Below are 19,846 nucleotides of genomic sequence, written 5' to 3' on the forward strand. Positions count from 1 at the left end.
CCCACTATTAGTTCGTTCCCAAAGCAAATGCAGTAAATCACATTGACACTGATTTCTACCGACATTCATCAATAACTTGGCTTGAAGTAATGCACAGGTAAAGGTCTATTGACAGCAGGTGAGCACAATGTTGAAGCAAATTCTTTCCTGGGTCAAATATATAAAAATGAGCACATAGGAATGAGCTCAGTTTAGTGGAGGATGAAAGTGATCATCTCAATGTGTAACGGCTTTCATTGCCACACTGATGATACTCAGATCTACCCTGTCCATTGAACCTGATGAAATGCTCTCTTTCCACAATCATGAATTCCTGTCTGTGTGTTTCTCTTTCTGTCTCTGTCTGCCTATCTCTGTCTTTGTGATATTGGATGTCCAAGAGCTTTCTCAAACTCAACATTGTGAAGACATATGCTGATGGTTTTCCCCTCATCCCATTCTTAATAAACCCAGATTGTGAAACTTGGAGATCACCAGCTGATTGATGTTTCGACAGTTTCAAATCAAAGTATCATAATGAATCCAACAATCTTCTATATTCTACACAAGTTGGATCACCAAATTGAGACCAGATTAGATTTTAGAAACACCCAGAAAGAAAAAAAAAAAACGACGAGCCCAGAAACGGACGTTTTACACTTGTATCAACAATCAACTCGGAAGTGCATCACAGCAAAGAGTGACCAAATTGGCTCCTCATTTCCTTGTTTGACATCGTACAGGATCGTACGACCACTTATTAGACGCAGACACTGTAGACCCTTTACATACTTATTTGCATTCTGCATAAGGAAATAAATATTTAAATGCAATAGGTTTGATTCCCGACAGAGTATCAAACTTAGAACGCACAGGGCACAGTCCCAGCTTCGCTCATCTCATCAAAGGAGTCACGTGATGTATGATACTGATCACCGAAAATGCCATTATTTCATCTTTTTACATCAGTTTGATTAAGAATTGAGTATTTATTGTGGCGTTGAGCTTCCAGATGTGAAAATAATGTGGGACAACAAATTTGGTGAAAATTAACCAAGGGGTTTGGAAATGTATCTCCAATATAAAGAAAGTTTGTTTGTTTGTTCATTTATGCATTCAGACCCTGCAGGAGCCAATGCAACCAAACTTTGCATGGTCTCCTGTTTCATCCAAGAGGGAAGGTCAAGGGCTATGTTTGGATTAAAAAAAAACAAAAATTGACCCTGGATAAATCCAGATAATTGGCCTTCAGGCCTCGATCGGGCTTGTGCTTCTATGCTGCCCAGGTTGTTTCCCCAAGAGCGATCGAATAATATGTATTGTGAAGATCGTACGTTGAGGTTGTAGTGATTTGTTGTCAACAACACAAATTTAATTATCATCATGTTTACACGTGCACCTTTTATTAAAAAGATTGCCCAACAAAGGTTTATCATCACACTTCTGTGTTCAGGCCTCAAGTGAGTATGGTGCTTATCCACTGCCTGGGGTCCCCCCCCCCCCGAGAACAATCGAGTAATGTGGATTGTGAAGATCATATGTTGAGGACGGATGTATGGAAGCTAATAACGGACACTGTGTATTCCCTTGGTATGTTTCTCTCCTATCTATAATCCTCCCAGTCTCGATATGATCCATCTGTTGTCTTTTTAACTTTAATCTTCCGCATCATGAAGATCGGCATGGTAAGATGCCCGCCGGAGCACTTCTGGTGGCTTCACTCGTGCTAATAGAGGTAGCTCTGGAAAGGACCATTTAGGGCACATTGTGCCTCCGGATTTATTACAACACCACCGTGTTCATGCTCCTCCACTTGTACTCTTCACCGTCTGTTGCACGGAAATGACATGGGCTCAGCGACTGATTTAAATACTTGATTTTTTTATCTGCTAATTTATTTTATTTTGCATTCCCAAGTCATGAAAACAAACTTTGTGTGTCAGTGATCTGCCTCTGGGCTCCCAAGATATTGTGATGGTTCTGGGAACCGAGACCCCCAAGGCAATGGCACACAACCTACAGTGGTTCCAGAGTCAGTTATTCCATTATTAGGTGTTCCAGATAGGGTCCCCCCCCCTTGTGTCTAATGGATTACAAAGGGAATATGGGTTGCTTTTTTTGCACATTCTTCCCCATTATTTTCTCTGTGCATGATCTTCTCCTACCATGAGAAACACTCGCTGCTTGCAGCTTAATTTGCATATGCGTGACAAAACCCCCTTTGAATCTGCAAGCCATAACCAAACTGCCATTCCAACCACAATTCTCCCACATGCCAGCGATAACCACCCTGCCTGCTTCAGATAAACACCAAACATTATTTCCATTCAACACCACCATTCAATCTCACCTTTCCAGCCTTCTTCCATAGCCCAAATCGCTATTACCCAATGATGACACTTCGACTCCACAACCACACCAGCCTCACACGTCTCACCACTACAAACTGCCTTCCCGCACATCAGGACCATCATCTCGCCTTGCCTATGGACACCTTTGGTTCACACTTGTACCAAAGCCCAGCACCGCTACAAACGGAACCTTTACACCAGGGTGCAACTGTGCGCTTACCGTTCCATCACGTTCCTCTGTCAGCAGGAACCGTCCTGCTATCCAGCAAGCCATCCGAGATAGGTGATGTTGAGTGCTACTCATCCCTAACGAATGACGTTGGCGTGTGATGGAATGATTGCACGTCTTCAGTCAGCTGTTTCTCATAAGACAGTGCAGAGAAACAAAATAATATAGTTCCGATATCTAAAGTCTGTCTACATTTTATTGAGGCTCCTTCTAGAATGTAAAATATCACCAATGACCAAAAATGGCTTGATACACCCAGAGGGTGGCATAATAGTTCGAGTGACCGCTCTGAGTCTGGGAGGTTGGCAATTTGAACCCCATCTGAGTCATTCCATAAACCTTATAAATGGTACTTTCTGCTTCATCACTTGATACTTGGCACTTATAAAGGATAAAAGCATGAACAAATCCTGTAGGTCAATTGGCAACCATGTAGAGGACGAAATTCCAACGACAATGCTCCACTGCATGTGGACAAAGAAAAGTGACATCGTAAAAATGTCACTAGTGCCCAGTGTCGCTTCCTCTCCAAGTTCAGTGGCTGTGTTTGTCTAAAGTTAAGTCCGGTGTTGTTTATGTATTTGTCAAGATGTGTACGTTTGATTTGTATAGTCATCTTCACTATGAGCCTTAAACCCTGTAACCAAAAAGAGCCAAGAATAACGTAGTTCTTGCAAAAAGATCTGACTTCATCACACTGTTGTCAGAAAGCTACATTCTAACAACTGGAATCTCCTGGTAATTCCTTGTACTACGAGGGTGAAGAACTCTGGAAATCGAGCATTCTTCAGATATTCTCAAATGTGGAACAAGCTGCCATATAAATACGCATAACATCATCAATTTGAGTTTTCAAAAGAGTCTTAAACCCCTATCTTTCTAAAGTTCCTTTGTCATGATTTTAAAATTTATTTTCTTACATCTTTCTTCTTTTGAGAAGAAAAGTTGAAATTTTACTCAAAAATACACAGCGCTCATCTCGGAAATTGATTGATTAATTGATGATCTCTCAAGAGATGCTATCAAAATCTAAAGGATGAGAAATACCATTTCATAAAAAAAAAACATCCTGACAATGCACTTTCACATACCTGGCCAACAAAGTAAACCTTACCTCCAAACTTCAGGTTGTCCACACTACTGAATGTTTTGCTGAGCCTTCGTCCATGCTTGGAGATACGGTTAGACAGTGCAAAGGAGGGTGTATCCACATCCAGCCTGTTGCAATGAAAATAAATAACAACAAATACGCAAACAATTTGAACAACACAGATTATTCAAAAAATGTCACGTGGGCCGATTGTGGAAAAGTTAAATCCGACTATTAATTTGCAATTGGCCCATCCATGGCTTGACATCAAAACAAATTTTTATTACGGACGGACCCGAGGGATCAAAAAGCGACATACATTGAACAAACAGTTTATGCAGCAAAAGGGCCAGCCCATATTTATGCACAACTATAATGGCCACCAGTATGTAAGTCGGCCATCTTTGATCAGATTGAAAATAAAATGAGGTGCACGTGTATGCCATCATGTGCTGTGTTTGTGCCAAGTTTGAATAAAAGCGGATCATGCATGTCGGAGAAATGGTTGGGGACACATTTAAGTAACAAAATGGCCGCCAATCTACCAGTCGGCCATCTTTTATCAGATCAACACCACCTGAGCTCCTGACCACATTCAAACCACCTGAGCTCCTAACCACATACAAAGCTTTCATCTGCAGCCTGATGGAGTACTACTCTCCCCTCTGGGCTGGTGCTCCTGTCTCAAACATTTCTCGGCTTAACGCTGTGGAAACCAAGGCATTTTGGATCATTGGCCTCTCCCGCGATGAGGCTGAGTCTTTCGGCCTCTCACACTCTCAACGCAGGCAGGTCGGTGGTGTTTCAGTTTTGTACCGTCTCCTCGCTGGTCTCGCCCCCCCTCCCTTGCTCTGTCTGTGATTTGTCCCCACCATATTTCCACAGGACGCTCAAGATCCGCCAAAAATCCCATTCTGGTAAAACTACCAAAATCATGAATCACTGCTCACCTTCACTATTTCATTCTTTTTCCCTGCCTTTGGAATAAACCCCCTCACTCTATTCAATCCCATTCTTCCCTCCAGGCCTTCAAAACAGCTGTTCACCACCACCTCTTATCGTCCCCCATCCAAATCCTCAGTCCATTCTTCCCCGATAATCCACCCAAGCCCCACCTCCTTCAAATTCCCTGCTTTCCTTCCTGAAAGTCCCTGTAATGTCCATCTTGTAATTCCCCATGTTCCCCGCCCCCATCCCTCTCCCTTCCACAGATCTCCGAATGTCTCTGTTCCACACTGTTTTGTCCTTCCCACTTCCGCCCCTCTTGTCTCATGCCCCCCTTGCTGTGCGTTGTTTGTTATCTCTCATACGAGCCTCGACAAGGTATACAAAAAAAAATCACAAAATAAAGTTAGTCGCAAGTGTATGCCATTGTGTACTGTGCTTGCGCAAAGTTTGAGCAAAATCGGACGATGCATGTTGGAGAACTGGTTGGAGACACGTCTAAGTAACAAAATGGCCACCAATCGGCCATCTTGGATCTGATATCGAAACAATATGAGGTGCCGATGTAAGGCATCATTCATGATCTTTGTGCCAAGTTTTAACAACATTGGTAAATTAATTTCCGAGAAATGGTTGAGGACATGTTCAACATTGGGTTTTTTTTACAACTAAAATGGCCACCAGTTTGCCATCTTGGATCTGATCTCGAAAAAATGACATGTATATGTATACTATTGTGTGTTATCTGTGTGCCAAGTTTGAACAATATCTGTTAATGCATGTCCGAGAAATGGTTGAGGACGTGTTCGACACCAGGTTTTTCTTTCCAACTAAAATGGCCGCCAGTCAGCCATCTTGGATCTGACGTCCAAAAATAATGACGTGCATCTGCATACCATCATGTGTTATCTTTTGCCAAGCACGAATAAAATCAGTCCATACATTTCCGAAATATGGTTGCGGACGCACGCACGCATGCAATCACGGACATTAAAATTGAGACCAATTCCATAAGCCCCCAGAGACCAAATCCATAAGCCCGTGGAGACCAAATCCATAAGCCCCCGTTTCGAACTGTCCAATGGGGGCTAATAATGAGAATTAAAAGTATCAAATGACGCAAACACATGAAGCAAGCAAGTAACTAAAACCAACCGACACACCTGAAAGGGTATTTGAGAAATGGATGGATTATGATGCTGCATCGAAATAAGTGGTGTTGATTCACCAGGAGATTTTTTTTCAAAACATATAATGATAAACAAACTGAAATCCAGTTCACTTTGCTCACGTGGACTGCACCAGCACAAAAACCACACTGAATAAATTCATGAGAAACGTTTGAGAAAATAAATAAATTGTTATACATTGTGCTGTGTAAATATGGACCAAATTGACTCTGATTATAAACTGAAATAAATGTTATCTTCAATAAATGGATGAGGTGTGTGTGTGTGTGTGTGTGTGTGTGTGTGTGTGTGTGTGTGTGTGTGTGTGTGTGTGTGTGTGTGTCAGTCATACTTTTTGTCCATTAATTACGTACTTCTATTCCTCAATTATGCACTATTTGAGTGTACCATTTGACGCTTTTGACTGCTGAGACTCCTTCAACCTTTGAAGACCCCTTAAGACGCTGAAGACCGAGACGACCCAAACATCATGAGGACCCAAAAGACTCTGAAGACCCAAAACAAAACACCCCAAACAAGAGGGGGAGAGAGAGAGAGAGAGAGAGAGAGAGAGAGAGAGAGAGAGAGAGAGAGAGAGAGAGAGAGAGAGAGAGAGAGAGAGAGAGAGAGAGAGAGAGAGAGAGAGAGAGAGAGAGAGAGAGAGAGAGAGAGAGAGAGAGAGAGAGAGAGAGAGAGAGAGAGAGAGAGAGAGAGAGAGAGAGAGAGAAAAAGAGAGACAGAGACAGAGAGACAGAGACAGAGAGACAGAGAGATACAGAGAGATGAAGGGCGTGAGAGAGATGGAGGAAGAGAGAGAGAGGGAGAGACAGAGAGACAGAGACAGAGACAACAACAGAAACTAATTAGAGATCAAAAATAGAAACAAAAAGAATGTGGCAATTAAAAAAGTTAGAGTTCGTGTACAGACCCATCGTTGCTTGTTTGTGCTGCATGGATAGCATCTGTGGCGCACAAGAGGGAGGCCTGGAAAGAATTGACTTGGTTGGACGTCTCACGTAGAAGAAATCGAGTCACAAACTGTTGGATTCCACTCGCCTGTGTGTACTCCTGGGAAACACACACACACACAAACACACACACACACACACACACACACACACACACACACACACACACACACACACACACACACACACACACACACACACACACACACACACACACACACACACACACACACACACACACACACACACACACACACACACACTTCCTGACTTTCTTGCACGTAATTATTGCATTGAAAATGACATATGCATGTACTGTGTTAAAAGGACAATTGCGCAACTAATCCTATTCCGCTGTACAACTCATCATTCCCCACTTGCAGGAAATGGATTAATTACAATTCACTTGAAAGTTGAATCCACTGGGGTTCCAGTAATGGAAGCATTCTGGCCAAGTGGGAATTGGTTACAAGCTTGTTAGTTTATGGCTCTTTGGGACGAGCTGGACAATTATTGTTTAACTGTAAAATATTAGCGGCAGCTGTGACTAATTGAATAGATGGGAGATAATTCTTTTTATTCTTGGCAATTGTGGGTGAGAGATTTTGTATACCTTGTCGAGGCTCGTCTGAGAGTTAACACACAATGCACAGCAAGGGGGGCGTGGGACAAGAGGGGCGGACGAGGAAAGGATAAAACAGTGGGGAACAGAGACATTAGATCTGTGGAAGGGAGAGGGATGGGGTGAGGAATATGGGGAATACAAGATGGACATTACAGGTACTTTCAGGAAGGAAAGCAGGGAATTTGAAGGTGGTGGGGCTTGGGTGGATTATCGGGGGGTAGAAAAGATCGAGGATTTGGATGGGGGATGATAAGAGGTGGTGGTAAACAGCTGTTTTGAAGGTCTGTAGGGAGGAATGGGATTGAACACAGTGAGGGAATTTATTCCAAAGGCAGGAAAAAAGAGGAATGAAAGAGTGAAGGTGAGCATTTATTCGTGATTTTGATAGTTTTCCCAGAAGGGGGTTGTTGGCGGACCTTGAGCGCCCTGCGGAAATATGGTGGGGACAAATCGTAGAGAGACCAGGGGGGGGCAAGACCGGAGAGGAGACGGTATAAGACAGAGAGACCACCAACCTGCCTGGGATGAGAGTGAGAGACCCAAAGACTCAGCCTCGTCGCAGGAGATGACAATGATTTGAAATGCCTTGGTTTCCACTGCGTGAAGCCAAGAAAGGTGAGAGGCAGGAGCACCTGCCCAGAGGGGAGAGCAGTACTCCATAAGGCTGCGGACAAAAGCTTTGTATGTGGTCAGGAGCTCAGGTGGGCTGATGAAGAACTTTGCACGATGGAGGATGCCCAGTCAGCGACTGGTTTTGGAGGCCAGGTTGGAAATGTGGCTTTCCCAGGAAAGATCATGGCAGATAGTGAGACCCAGAACCTTGAAAGAAAGGACTTCTTCCAGACGATTGTTGAGAAAGTAGATGGAGGGGGAGGGGGGGTTCGAAACGGTCCTTTCGGAGAGACATTGTGAGAGTGTGAGGTTTGTCAGGATTGAAAGATATGTTCCACATGTTGGACCAGTTTGTGATTTTATCCAGATCTGCAGAGAGTGAAGAAGCTACTGCTTGCCGGTCTGAGGGATGACAGATGGTACGGCAGAGGGTGTAGTCATCAGCAAAGAGACAAAGCTGATTTTCCAGAGAGTTGGAGAGATCATTGATGAAAACCAGAAAAAGAACAGGGCCCAGAATGCTGCCTTGAGGAACTCCAGCCTGGACAGGAAGAGGGGATGAGATAACTCCATTTAGGCCAAATATTGACTACAACAGAAGAGGAAGTCATCCAGCCATGAGTGGAGATTGCCTTGGATACCATGAGAAGAGAGTTTAGTGAGCAGGGCAGGGTGTCAGACCATGTCAAAAGCACACAATATGTTCAGGGAGATGAATCTGATCTACTGTCTCGCATTGAGGACCTCCATCCATTGTTGGTAAAGCAGAAGCAGCAAGTCCATGGTAGTGACCTGGTGACCCAAATTCCATCGATCCATTGGGACCATACTCTGAGCAGAGCGTTGGTGCTGCTTAAGCAGTCTCCTTGGCTATTGGGCACAATCCTGGACGGGTCACCACTCCGACACAGGATACCAGCAAGCTGGCACTCATTTTTCCAACCTTGGAAGGATGACACGCAGAGTTAACCTCACCTGGTATTAATTCAACAGTCAAGGGGGATTTGAACTTGGGATCCTAGGATCCCAAGCCAACCACCCTAACCATTAAGCCCAACCAGGCATAAACCCAAATTGAAGATAGGAAATCAAGCCATTGGAGAAGAGAAACTATTTAATGGCAGAAGCGATGATGGATTCCATAACCTTACTGATGATTGGGAGAAGGCTGATTGGTCTGTAGTTGCAGGGATCCGTTTTTGCACCTTTTTTATGCAGGGCAGTGATGTTTGCTGATTTCCAAGCAGATGGCAGATGACCTTTGGAAAATGAGAGGGTGAATATGTTTGAAGGCAATGATGTTATTTGATTTCCAAAGTAGTGTGCAGTATTTCCAGCTCACGAGATTTTAAATGATTCGTCCTTCTCATATAACAGAGAGAGGGTGAGAAAGAGAAGAAGAGCAGGTTTTTGGGACGTGTGGGCTGATGCCATCTGGACCGGTTGCAGAATCAGTCTTGACAGCAAGCTCTCCACCTTGTCAGGAGAAAAGGACAGAGTCCAGGAACAGCTGGTTGTGACTGGGTAAGGTGGGTATAGAAAGCAATGGGTTTCGGACACAAGATGTGGAAGCAAACACAGAGTTACATGGAAACTTGCATTACATGTATGTGCATAAGCATCATTTGCCTTGAACACAGCATCCTGTGTTTAGCAAACACTATTCTGACTGAACCTATATTTATGACAAACTTTGTTTGCTCAAATGCTTGCCTCTGGCTGTGAATGCATCAAGTCTTGGGAAGTTTATCGCATTCAAAGACTGGATTTTTTTTACATTTAAGTCTTTCGATTCTCCCAGCCAATATTATAGCATAAGCAAGGGTTTAATGAAGTATTAACAAAACTTCAAGAAGCCTTGAACATGACAATTAAGAAGAGAAGAATGAAATGGTCATGATAAGGGATGGCGATAAGGTCATGATGGGAACAAAAAAATGTATTTCTGGAAATATTTTTGTGTTTAATAAAAGTTGCAGAACCAAAAACATGACTTCTCTTCCAATGACATCAGGAAGTCAAGTTACTTATTGGAAAAGAGAAATAAAAACCGAATGATGCAAACTTTTGGCAAACTTTGTTCAGCTAAGGTGAACTTTTGTTGTGTACATTAATCTGCACGAACAAAGACTTAGGTGCGTATAAACTTCAAACTTGATTTTCACGTTCGCACGCTATGCCTAATACAGTTAGGTCTCACCATTTCCAATAAACACATTTTGAATATGATACAATTTGGCAAGTGTTATCAGTTTGTTTGTTTTTTTGCCAGCATGGACAAATAGACAAATAGATCACAGCTTGTTATGCTAAATATTTGCATTGTGCTTTTCAAACAGATACCTAACTATACAACCATTTAGAAAATAAATTAATCATTCTAATAAAGTATGGATGTCACCGCAAGTACAGTATTTCCTATCAAGGTGAATATACAGTAGCATGGTCAGAGAAAGGTTCACTGGACAGTACAAGCACAAATACCCAACAAAACTGGAATACAATGTCATTGCACTTCATGTACTTGGCTTGCCCTTCCTGTAACTCAAACAGTGAAATACTCTGTCGAGTAAATGGAACCGCTGAAAGGCATGACACAAGACTATGTTCAACGCCTTTTGTTTATTGACCCAGATTTATCATGAGAATTTCCCAACTAGTTAAAAACTGGCTGCACACAATCATGATTACCGTCAGTGGAACAAATGCAGACAAATCCAAAGCTGTGCAACCACGTAACCACCGGACCTGTTTCACCATCAGTTGATGCATTGCGAGACTGTATCATGCGGCGTCAAAGTTACAAGCGACCCACCATATGCAATGGCAGAAGGAAAATGGCCGACCCTGTAGTTCAAATGAGAATTTGATCTTAATACAAGAGCAGGTGTTTTATGGCAGTGTTTCAAGAAGATGACATTTATGGTAATTTCATGAGTTATTTGGTAACCACACCATCCCACAGAAGTTGAATTTGTGTGATTGTATGAGAATAGCAGTGGGTGTACAAGGCTCATTAAAGAGCCAAAAAAAAGCCACACTTCACCCACCAACAGCAAGAGCCCTGTACTTAAAGAACCTTTAAGTGTGAATAATAATAATTTGATAAGCCAGCCATCTCTTGGAAGCAATAACCTTATTTGATTTCCAAAGTAGGATACAGTATTTCCAGCTCACGAGATAATAAATGATTCGTCCTTGCCATGAATGTAAAGGAACAACAATTTATCCCAGTCTTACCCAACCTCAAACATAAAATGTAACTGAAGGAATAATTTATGAATATATACATAAAAACAAAATGTTTGTTTGTTTGTTTGTGACCCTACTCCTCTAAGCTCCCAAGGTTCATCGCCACAAAACATGATATGATCACATTTATTACCATGATGCACCTAAATAGCAGTTTTAAACAGTCATTTTCTCAAAATTCATAAATTATAAATGCACGAGCTGCCACCTGTTGCCATCTCTGCAAAGGTAGATTCATTTTTTGAATGCTTCATAAAAAGCCCAATTTTCTTAGGAATTCAACCCTGATACCTGTATAATTGGTGAGGTGGTGAACTCCAATCATCAAATATGGTATGAAATGTGAAAAATAACTATGAATCATAAACATACCATCATCGCAGTAAGATCGGCGAAGGAGGAGTCATGTGGCCTCTCAAATGTGCTAGTCATTCAAAAACCGAAAATAGTACAAACACAACCCAGACATCGATTTCAAGGTAATTTTACTGGGTTTTTTTTGCTTCCACTTGCTCTTTTTTTCTGAGCTGCTTCTACGTTTGCAGCACTGTGCTTCACGTATTCACGGTTTTTCGTGGGATTTTTGATTTTCCCTGATGAATCACGAACCAATGGGAACCTATCCCCCTTTTTCCCATTGAAACAATGCCCCGACATTCACGGCATTTTTCAGGAACGTATCCCCGGCGAATGTTGGGGTCCAACAGGATATGTATGTATATATATATATATATATATATATATATATATATATATATATATATATATATATATATATATACATACAAATAAATGTCAGTGTGTATCAGTGAGTCTCCTCCATAACTCCCAAACTATGAAACCTAGTATAAAACTGAGCAAACTGAAACTTTGCAAGCATATTAAGAAAACTTCAAGGAAGTGCAAGAGTGAAAATTGGATGTTTGGGTTAATTAAAACACCCATTTTGAAGATGATTAATGGCCTTATTCAATTATATTATTTATCAGGCACTTCCTCGGTCACCACTCCTGATGGCGTCATTAGGCGTATCCTTGTGGGTAACCTCGCTGGGGTCTGAGGCCACCATGTTTTTTGGCCTGCTCAACCATGCCTTGACTTGGAACAGGTCACAACGATAAAGTATTTTTTTCACTTTCCTCACTCATATTATCGAATGGCTGTACATCGTAGCTATGAATCGCTGTATACATCACTATTGTAAGTACTATCATTTTCAAATTAGGAGCTTGGAGCGATTTCATGCATTATAGGATATGATTTTTCCACGAACACCTCTCACGGACTAATTAAAGTACATCATCGAAATATTATTTTGGTTTTGGGGATCATATATTGTCCAGACTAAATAAGTGTGGAAATCTGTTGTGAAATCTGATAATTTAAAGAGATAACGAGTCATGTAACTAAGCCGATATACATATTCACTTCAAGCAAACAGGGCTATGTTCCCTTCTTCTCTCCATACATACACAAGAAAATGTGAAATTTCCAAAGCATGAAACTCATATTTTTCTACTGTTTGGAGAATTATTTTGAGTGAACAAAAAATTGAGGAACGTGCCAAAATTAACTAGCTTCATTTAGCGATATGATTTAATGCATTCACTGCTCGACCGCACGCCCTGTTCCCCAGAGGGATTTCCTATCCATGGCGTCTGCCAGATCTGTGTCTATATTTTCGGAGGTTTTGCCAGATCCAGGGAATCAAAGCAAATCTGATGAAAAACAGACATTAAAAAAAAAGTTATAACGTCTGCGTGGATCCCGAACCGATGTACCACGACACGTGCACAGAAAAGCAGGCAATGTGGTGGATTTTCTGCAATGTTTATTTCACGGGCGAGTGAACTTTGCGATGTCTCCAGGGTTGTTCAACATTAAGCAGCAACAATTTTGTGGATAAAGTCATTAATGAACGACTTCATTTTATTTCATTAACTGCTGTGTATGGTATGCAGTGACAACCTGACCAACCGTTCCTTTTCAACCATTTAAATGGAGTGCTTGCATGAGTGCTTAAGCTACTTGTAGAACACCCATTGTCGAGAGCGGTACCGTGCTACATCATTCTGAGCAAATCGTTCACTCACTGCAGACACTTTTGCCGCAGAATGGCATTCAGAGCGAGTGGTTCGTGCTCCATCACCCTGAGCGAGTGGTTCATGCTCCGTCACCCTGAGCGAGTGGTTCATTCTCCGTCACCCTGAACGAGTGGTTCATGCTCCGTCACCCTGAGCGAGTGGTTCATGCTCCGTCACCCTGAGCGAGTGGTTCATGCTCCGTCACCCTGAGCGAGTGGTTCATGCTCCGTCACCCTGAGCGAGTGGTTCATGCTCTGTCACCCTGAGCGAGTGGTTCATGCTCCGTCACCCTGAGCAAGTAGTTTGTGCTCCATAGTGAGTCAGATATAGTGAGTCAGATGTAGCGCCCGATTTCTGTCAGTTGATTGTTTGTTTGCCATTTGTATTACAGGGTACAAGAAGGTAGAAATAAACGAATGACATGTTTATCTAACCATTTATTTAAGAAAAAAATTATTACGGAACTGTACCAAGCTGTTTTACTTGCAATTTTCAAAGTGCCTTCCTTCATGATCGATGCACAATTGCAGCCGAGTAAGCACAGAGCGGCACACACATCTGCAGAGTTCGATATCAATTTCCTCAAACTTTGCAGCGATTTGAGCCTTCAATTCCTGAATGGTACGAGGCTTTTCACGATAAACAAGGTCTTTCATGAGCCCCCAAAGAAAGAAATCTAGAGGTGTAAGTAAGGTCTGGGGAGCGTGCCGGCCACTCGATCGGACCGCGGCGGCCGATCCACTTTCTGGGAAAGTTTTCATCAAGCCACTGACGAGCATAATGTCCATAATGAGGTGGAGCTCCATCATGCTGGAAATAACAGTCCTGATCTTGTCCCCTGGGCCATAAGAAGGTTTGCAGCATAACCAGGTAAATTTCTGCAGTGAAAGATCCCTCAAAGAAAAAGGGTCCAATTATCCCTAATGGAGATATGGCTGCCCAAACTGTCACTCCAGGTAAATTTACCTCCTTCTCAACTGTCACTCTTGGGTTATTCGCAGCCCAGTAGACACAATTATGCCAGTTAATTGTGCCATTAAGCATAAAACATGCCTCATCTGACCACCAGATGTTGTCTAGCATTGTGTCCTCTTCGTGAAGTTGAGCTAAGAACACTTCACAAAATTGAAGACGGCGGTCCTCATCTCCATCATCAAGGGCATGCAGTAAGCGTGGAATGTAAGGTTTCCATTTTTTCTGGTGAAGGATACAGATAACACTTGATTGGCTCACTTCCAACTCTGCAGATAAACGGCGAGTTGACTTTTGCAGACTTTGTTCCAGTCTTCTGATGGCTTCTTCAGCCTTAGCTACATTCATTGCCATTTTCGGACGACCGGACTTCTTTGCAGTGGCTACCGACCCTGTTGCTTCAAATTTCTTGACAATCAATCGTATGTTTCTTCCCTGAGGTGGGTTCATATCGAATTCCTGTGCCAAACGGCATGCCGCCATCGTTGGTTGTTCATTAGGGCCCTGTCACACCTTGACGTTTTAGCCAGCAATGGCAACGTATAAAAATGTATGTAAAACGTTGGCGTACGCTGAAATTTTGATGTTTTTTTTTTAAGTTTTTGGCGTATTCATAACGTGTTGGTCGTTTGCATAACATATCAGTAACGGGCACGGAATGTTTCGTTGTGTTATACATAACTTTTACCAACGAATGTTTACCTTGTGGTCGGCGTTCAAAACTTATGACAAACGATAGTTTAACTTACCCTTTGCGCGCTATACGTATCGCCGGCGAACTCGTGGCGTAGCCAGTTAAGAACTTGCTGGACGCCGATTGAAATCAAAACTGCCTGAGAATTTGAAGTGTCAACATCGCAGTCACACCTTGACGATTTTGCCAGCGTATGCCATTCTATGAAAAATGTGTTTACAATGCTAGGCACACGTCAGATACGCTACAGGTAAGTTGTGTATACGTTTAGAGTATGCTGGAAATCATTGAAGTACGCTGGCATATTACCTAGTCCGTTTGATACGTCGTGAAATTTCAAGCATGCTGAAAATTTTAAGACGTACTCGACGTAAGGCTCACACGTTTCGCATGCGTTGGCATCTGTTCCTAGCACGTTCCGCGATCGTTTAAACACGGCGAACACACGTTACTTGTAGGTTACTCATAAGTTGAAGCACGTCAAGGTAATGGCCAACAGACTTGAAACCAAATTTCTAATCGATGAGTAACGTGCTTTGAACAAATGAGTAGCGTCAGCTTAGCCTATGTTTAACGTGCTTGGAAACGATGAGTAACGTGCATTGAAACTATGTATAACTGGCCTTGAACCAATGACTAGCGTGCTCTGAACGTAAGAGTAACGTGCGTTTAACCTATGAGTAGCATGTTTTGAACCTAAGTAAAACGTGCTTCTAACCTTTGAGTAACATGCTCTGAACCTATTTGCAACGTTTGTGAAACGCACATTGTCGTATGTAGACGAATTAAATTGACGTCTTCCAGACAACCCATAGAACTTACTGAAAGTGTTTCTAACTTACATCTACCGTGGACTGGCGTATTGGCAGCGTTTAGGGGAATTGGTATATACAAATGGGCTTCACAATAAAAACCCATCATTGTTCCAGACTTCATGGTGAGTAGATGTGAACGCTGGTAGTATCAATAGTAGCAGTACTATTACTAGTAGTAGGTGTGCGTGACAGTAATAACAGTAGAAGAAGTAGTAGTAGTGGTAGTGGTAGTAGCTGTATGTCTATGTCAGTAGTAGCATGTGAGCGTGATGTGGAGGCTGTGGGGGATGATGGATCCTCGTTGCGTCCACGAATAGGAGAATACTTTGCACCATTGTTCGATGTTCTGTAAGGGCTAATTTTTTTCCTCATTCCGAAGATGAAATATTTCTTTGTTTTACTATTGAAATTATTAAAAAAGACTTTGACAAATGCATAATGTACTAGTAATGAACACAGAACGCTTCGATGACTTATAGATTAGTTATACCAACGATTGCTTATCGTGTTTTAGGCGTCCACAACCTATGCCCAACGATAGTCGCACGTATGCATAACGTGGGAGCGCATCGTTTACGATTATGTGACGTTTGCTATCCATTGACTGCCACTAAACTATTTTAATAAACGGCTGTCACTCGGCTATTGTTTTTTGACGCTGGTGCAAGGCAATTCAAATCGTTTCCATTGAACGAGTTAAATCGCTTCCACTGGACTATTGAAATGATTTAATAATAGTGCTTGGTTATCCTTGGATCCACTCTGGCTAGCAGCTCGTGGAACATCGCTGGGGGCATTCGCAGGAAGTTGATGAAGGATGCATGGTCCTCGTTCCGGAGATCCACCATGAGCTGGTCATATATGCGGTAATGGCGTCGCCTCCCAATCCATGGTCTGACCCAGTTCCTTCTCCTCCGTTCACGTCTTCTTCTCCCGGCTCTATTGGCACGCAACTGGTGCAGTGTCAACTCGATGAGGTCATGTTGATGCTCGAGGACAGGAAGGTATTGTCGTCTCAGCGTTGCTGTATCCTCCATCTCTCGGAATGAGATGGATATGTTCTCACCACGAATTCTAAAAAAAAGACGGGGTCTTCCTACGAAGGCCCTTTTTATATACCAATTCCCATAATCGCTGCCAATACGTCATTCTACGTCAGCTGTTTGTTAGAAACGCGTTCAGTAAGTTCTGTGGTCGTCTTGAAGACGTCAAATACGTCTACATACTTATTTGTTCATAGGACATGCTCCACAATTAATCCCCAAGCACGTTACTCATAGATTATAAATAAGTCACAGGTTCCCTAAACATTACTTTGATGTGTGTTGATGTATGAGAAACTTTCTAGTAGCGCGTTGCGAGCTGTGAACAACGTTCGTGTAGCGTGCTTATAAAACGTGACCTATAGTTTATGAATAAGTTTCGGGTATGCAAATGTCACCTCAACGTGTTTCCACATATGAGTAACATATAAATAACGTGTGTCAACGATCGCATAACGTGCCTAAACCTTATGGCCAGCGTTGCGGAACGTGTGAGCCAAACGCAGAGTACGTCGTAAAATTTTAAGCATACGAAAATTTGAGAAAAACCACAAAGTTCAACGATTAAAGCCAGCGTTTACCGACTTATGGCAGTGTTTTTCAGCGTGCTCTTAACGTATACAAAACCTACCCATAACGTATTAGACGTGTGCCAGCGAATTCGGCAAATTTTCCATAAATCGGCATAGGTTGGCTAAATCGTCAAGGTGTGACAGCCCCTTTACATTTGTAGTAATGTTTCACGGCCACAATGCGTTGATTCATTGAAAGGTAATTCATGGTTCAATTCGGTGCAAATTCAGTAACTTTCCAAACTCGCAGCAATAAACTGCAAAACAAAATAAAAAATAAATAAATTACAAAAATTAATAATCTGCAACACAATTATTAACATGACTTCCCAGAAAGAATCTGACAGCCAAAAAAACAGAAATCGGGCGCGACGTTTGACTCACCCTGTATCTTCTTCTTCTCCCTCTTTCGGCTTGCTCCCGTTAGGGGTCGCCACAGCGGATCAACCGTCTCCATTTCGCTCTATCCTCCACATCTTCCATTGACACTCCAACCACCCGCATGTCCGCCCTCACCGCATCCATGAACCTCTTCTTTGGCCTTCCTCTTCTCCTCCTGCCTGGCGGCTCCATCTTCAACATCCTTCTCCCGATATACTCCGTTTCCCTCCTGTGCACATGTCCAAACCATCTCAATCTCGCCTCTCTCACTTTGTCTCCAAACCGTCCTACCTGCGCTGTCCCTCTAATACACTCATTCCTTATCCTGTCCATCCTCGTCACTCCCAACGAGAATCGCAGCATCTTTAACTCTGCCACCTCCAGCTCCGCTTCCTGTCTTATTGTTAGTGCCACCGCCTCCAAACCATACAACATAGCTGGTCTCACTACCGTCTTATATACTTTTCCCTTCACTCTTGCAGCTACCCTTCTGTCACAAATCACTCCTGCAACTCTTCTCCACCCACTCCATCCTGCCTGCACTCTCTTTTTCACTTCTCTTCCACACTCTCCGTTACTTTGGACAGTTGATCCCAAGTATTTAAACCAATCCACATTCCCCACCTCAACTCCTTGCAACCGCACCATACCACCACCCTCCCTCTCATTTACGCACATGTACTCCGTCTTACTCCTACTGACTAACATTCCCCTTCTCTCCAGTGCGTACCTCCACCTCTCAAGGCTCGATTCAGCCTGCTCCCTACTCTCCCTACAGATCATGATGTCATCCTCGAACATCATGGTCCATGGAGACTCCAGTCTGATCTCGTCCGTCAACCTGTCCATCACCATTACAAATAGGAAAGGGCTCAGAGTCGATCCTTGGTGCAAACCCACTTTTACCTTAAACCGGTCCGTCATTCCTACTGCACGCCTCACCGCTGTCACACTGTCCTCATACATATCCTGCACGATCCTCACATACTTCTCCAACACTCCCGACTTCCTCATACAATACCACAACTCCTCTCTTGGCACCCTATCATAAGCTTTTTCGAAATCCACAAACACACAATGTAACTCTTTCTGGCCTTCCCTATACTTCTCCACCAACATTCTCAAAGCAAACATCGCATCAGTGGTGCTCTTTCCTGGCATAAACCCATACTGCTGCTCACAGATCGTCACCTCTCCTCTCAACCGAGCTTCCACTACTCTTTCCCACAACTTCATGGTGTGGCTTAACAACTTTATCCCTCTGTAATTTCCACAGCTCTGCACATCACCCTTATTCTTGAAAATCGGAACCAGTACACTTAATCTCCACTCCTCCAGCATCCTCTCACTTTACAAGACTTTATTAAACAATCTGGTTAACAACCCCACTGCCATCTCTCCGAAGCACTTCCATGCCTCCACTGGTATTCCATCTGGGCCAACCGCCTTTCCACTTTTCATCCTCTTCATAGCAGTCCTCACTTCATCCTTACTGATCCACCCCACTTCCAGATTCACTATCTCCACCTCTTCCAACCTTCTCTCTCTCTCATTTTCTTCATTCATCAGCTCCTCAAAGTACTCCATCCACCTTCTCAACACACTCTCCTCGCTCGTCAGCACATTCCCATTTGCGTCCTTTATCACCCTAACCTGCAGCACATCCTTCCCAGCTCGGTCCCTCTGTCTTGCCAATCGGTATAAATCCTTTTCCCCTTCTTTTGTATCCAACTTCTCATACAGCTCGCCATATGCCTTTTCCTTGGCCTTTGCCACCTCTCTTTTTGCCTTTCGACGCCACTCCTTGTACTCCTGCCTACTTTCTTCATCTCTCTGACTATCCCACTTCTTTTTCGCCAACCCCTTCTTCCTTATACTTTCCTGTACTTCCTCATTCCACCACCAAGTCTCCTTCTCTTCCTTCCTCTGTCCAGATGTCACACCAAGTACCTTCCTAGCTATCTCCCTCACAACTTCTGCTGTCATTGCCCAATCATCCCACCCATCTTTACCACCATCCAACGCCTGTCTCACCTCCTCCCTAAATTTCACGCAACAGTCTTCC

At 43.0% G+C, this 19,846-nt stretch overlaps 1 protein-coding gene across 7 annotated transcripts in view; it reads right to left on the reverse strand.

Moving 5' to 3' along the window:
- The window catches only part of LOC147017654 (N-terminal EF-hand calcium-binding protein 1-like), a 101,754-nt gene that overhangs the window by 51,080 nt on the left and 30,828 nt on the right, over positions 1-19,846 (reverse strand). For all 7 annotated transcript variants that reach the window (XM_085847394.1, XM_085847395.1, XM_085847397.1 and 4 more), the window contains 2 exons: positions 6,692-6,831; positions 3,674-3,777 (listed from right to left, as the gene is read on the reverse strand). In XM_085847394.1, coding sequence (XP_085703520.1) covers positions 3,674-3,777; positions 6,692-6,831 — 244 coding nt within the window. The remainder of the gene's footprint in view (positions 1-3,673; positions 3,778-6,691; positions 6,832-19,846) is intronic.

Source organism: Eptatretus burgeri, chromosome 11 (genome assembly GCF_056783735.1).
Source record: "Eptatretus burgeri isolate ZD-2024b chromosome 11, Ebu_testis_v1, whole genome shotgun sequence".
Taxonomy (NCBI): Eukaryota; Metazoa; Chordata; class Myxini; order Myxiniformes; family Myxinidae; genus Eptatretus; species Eptatretus burgeri.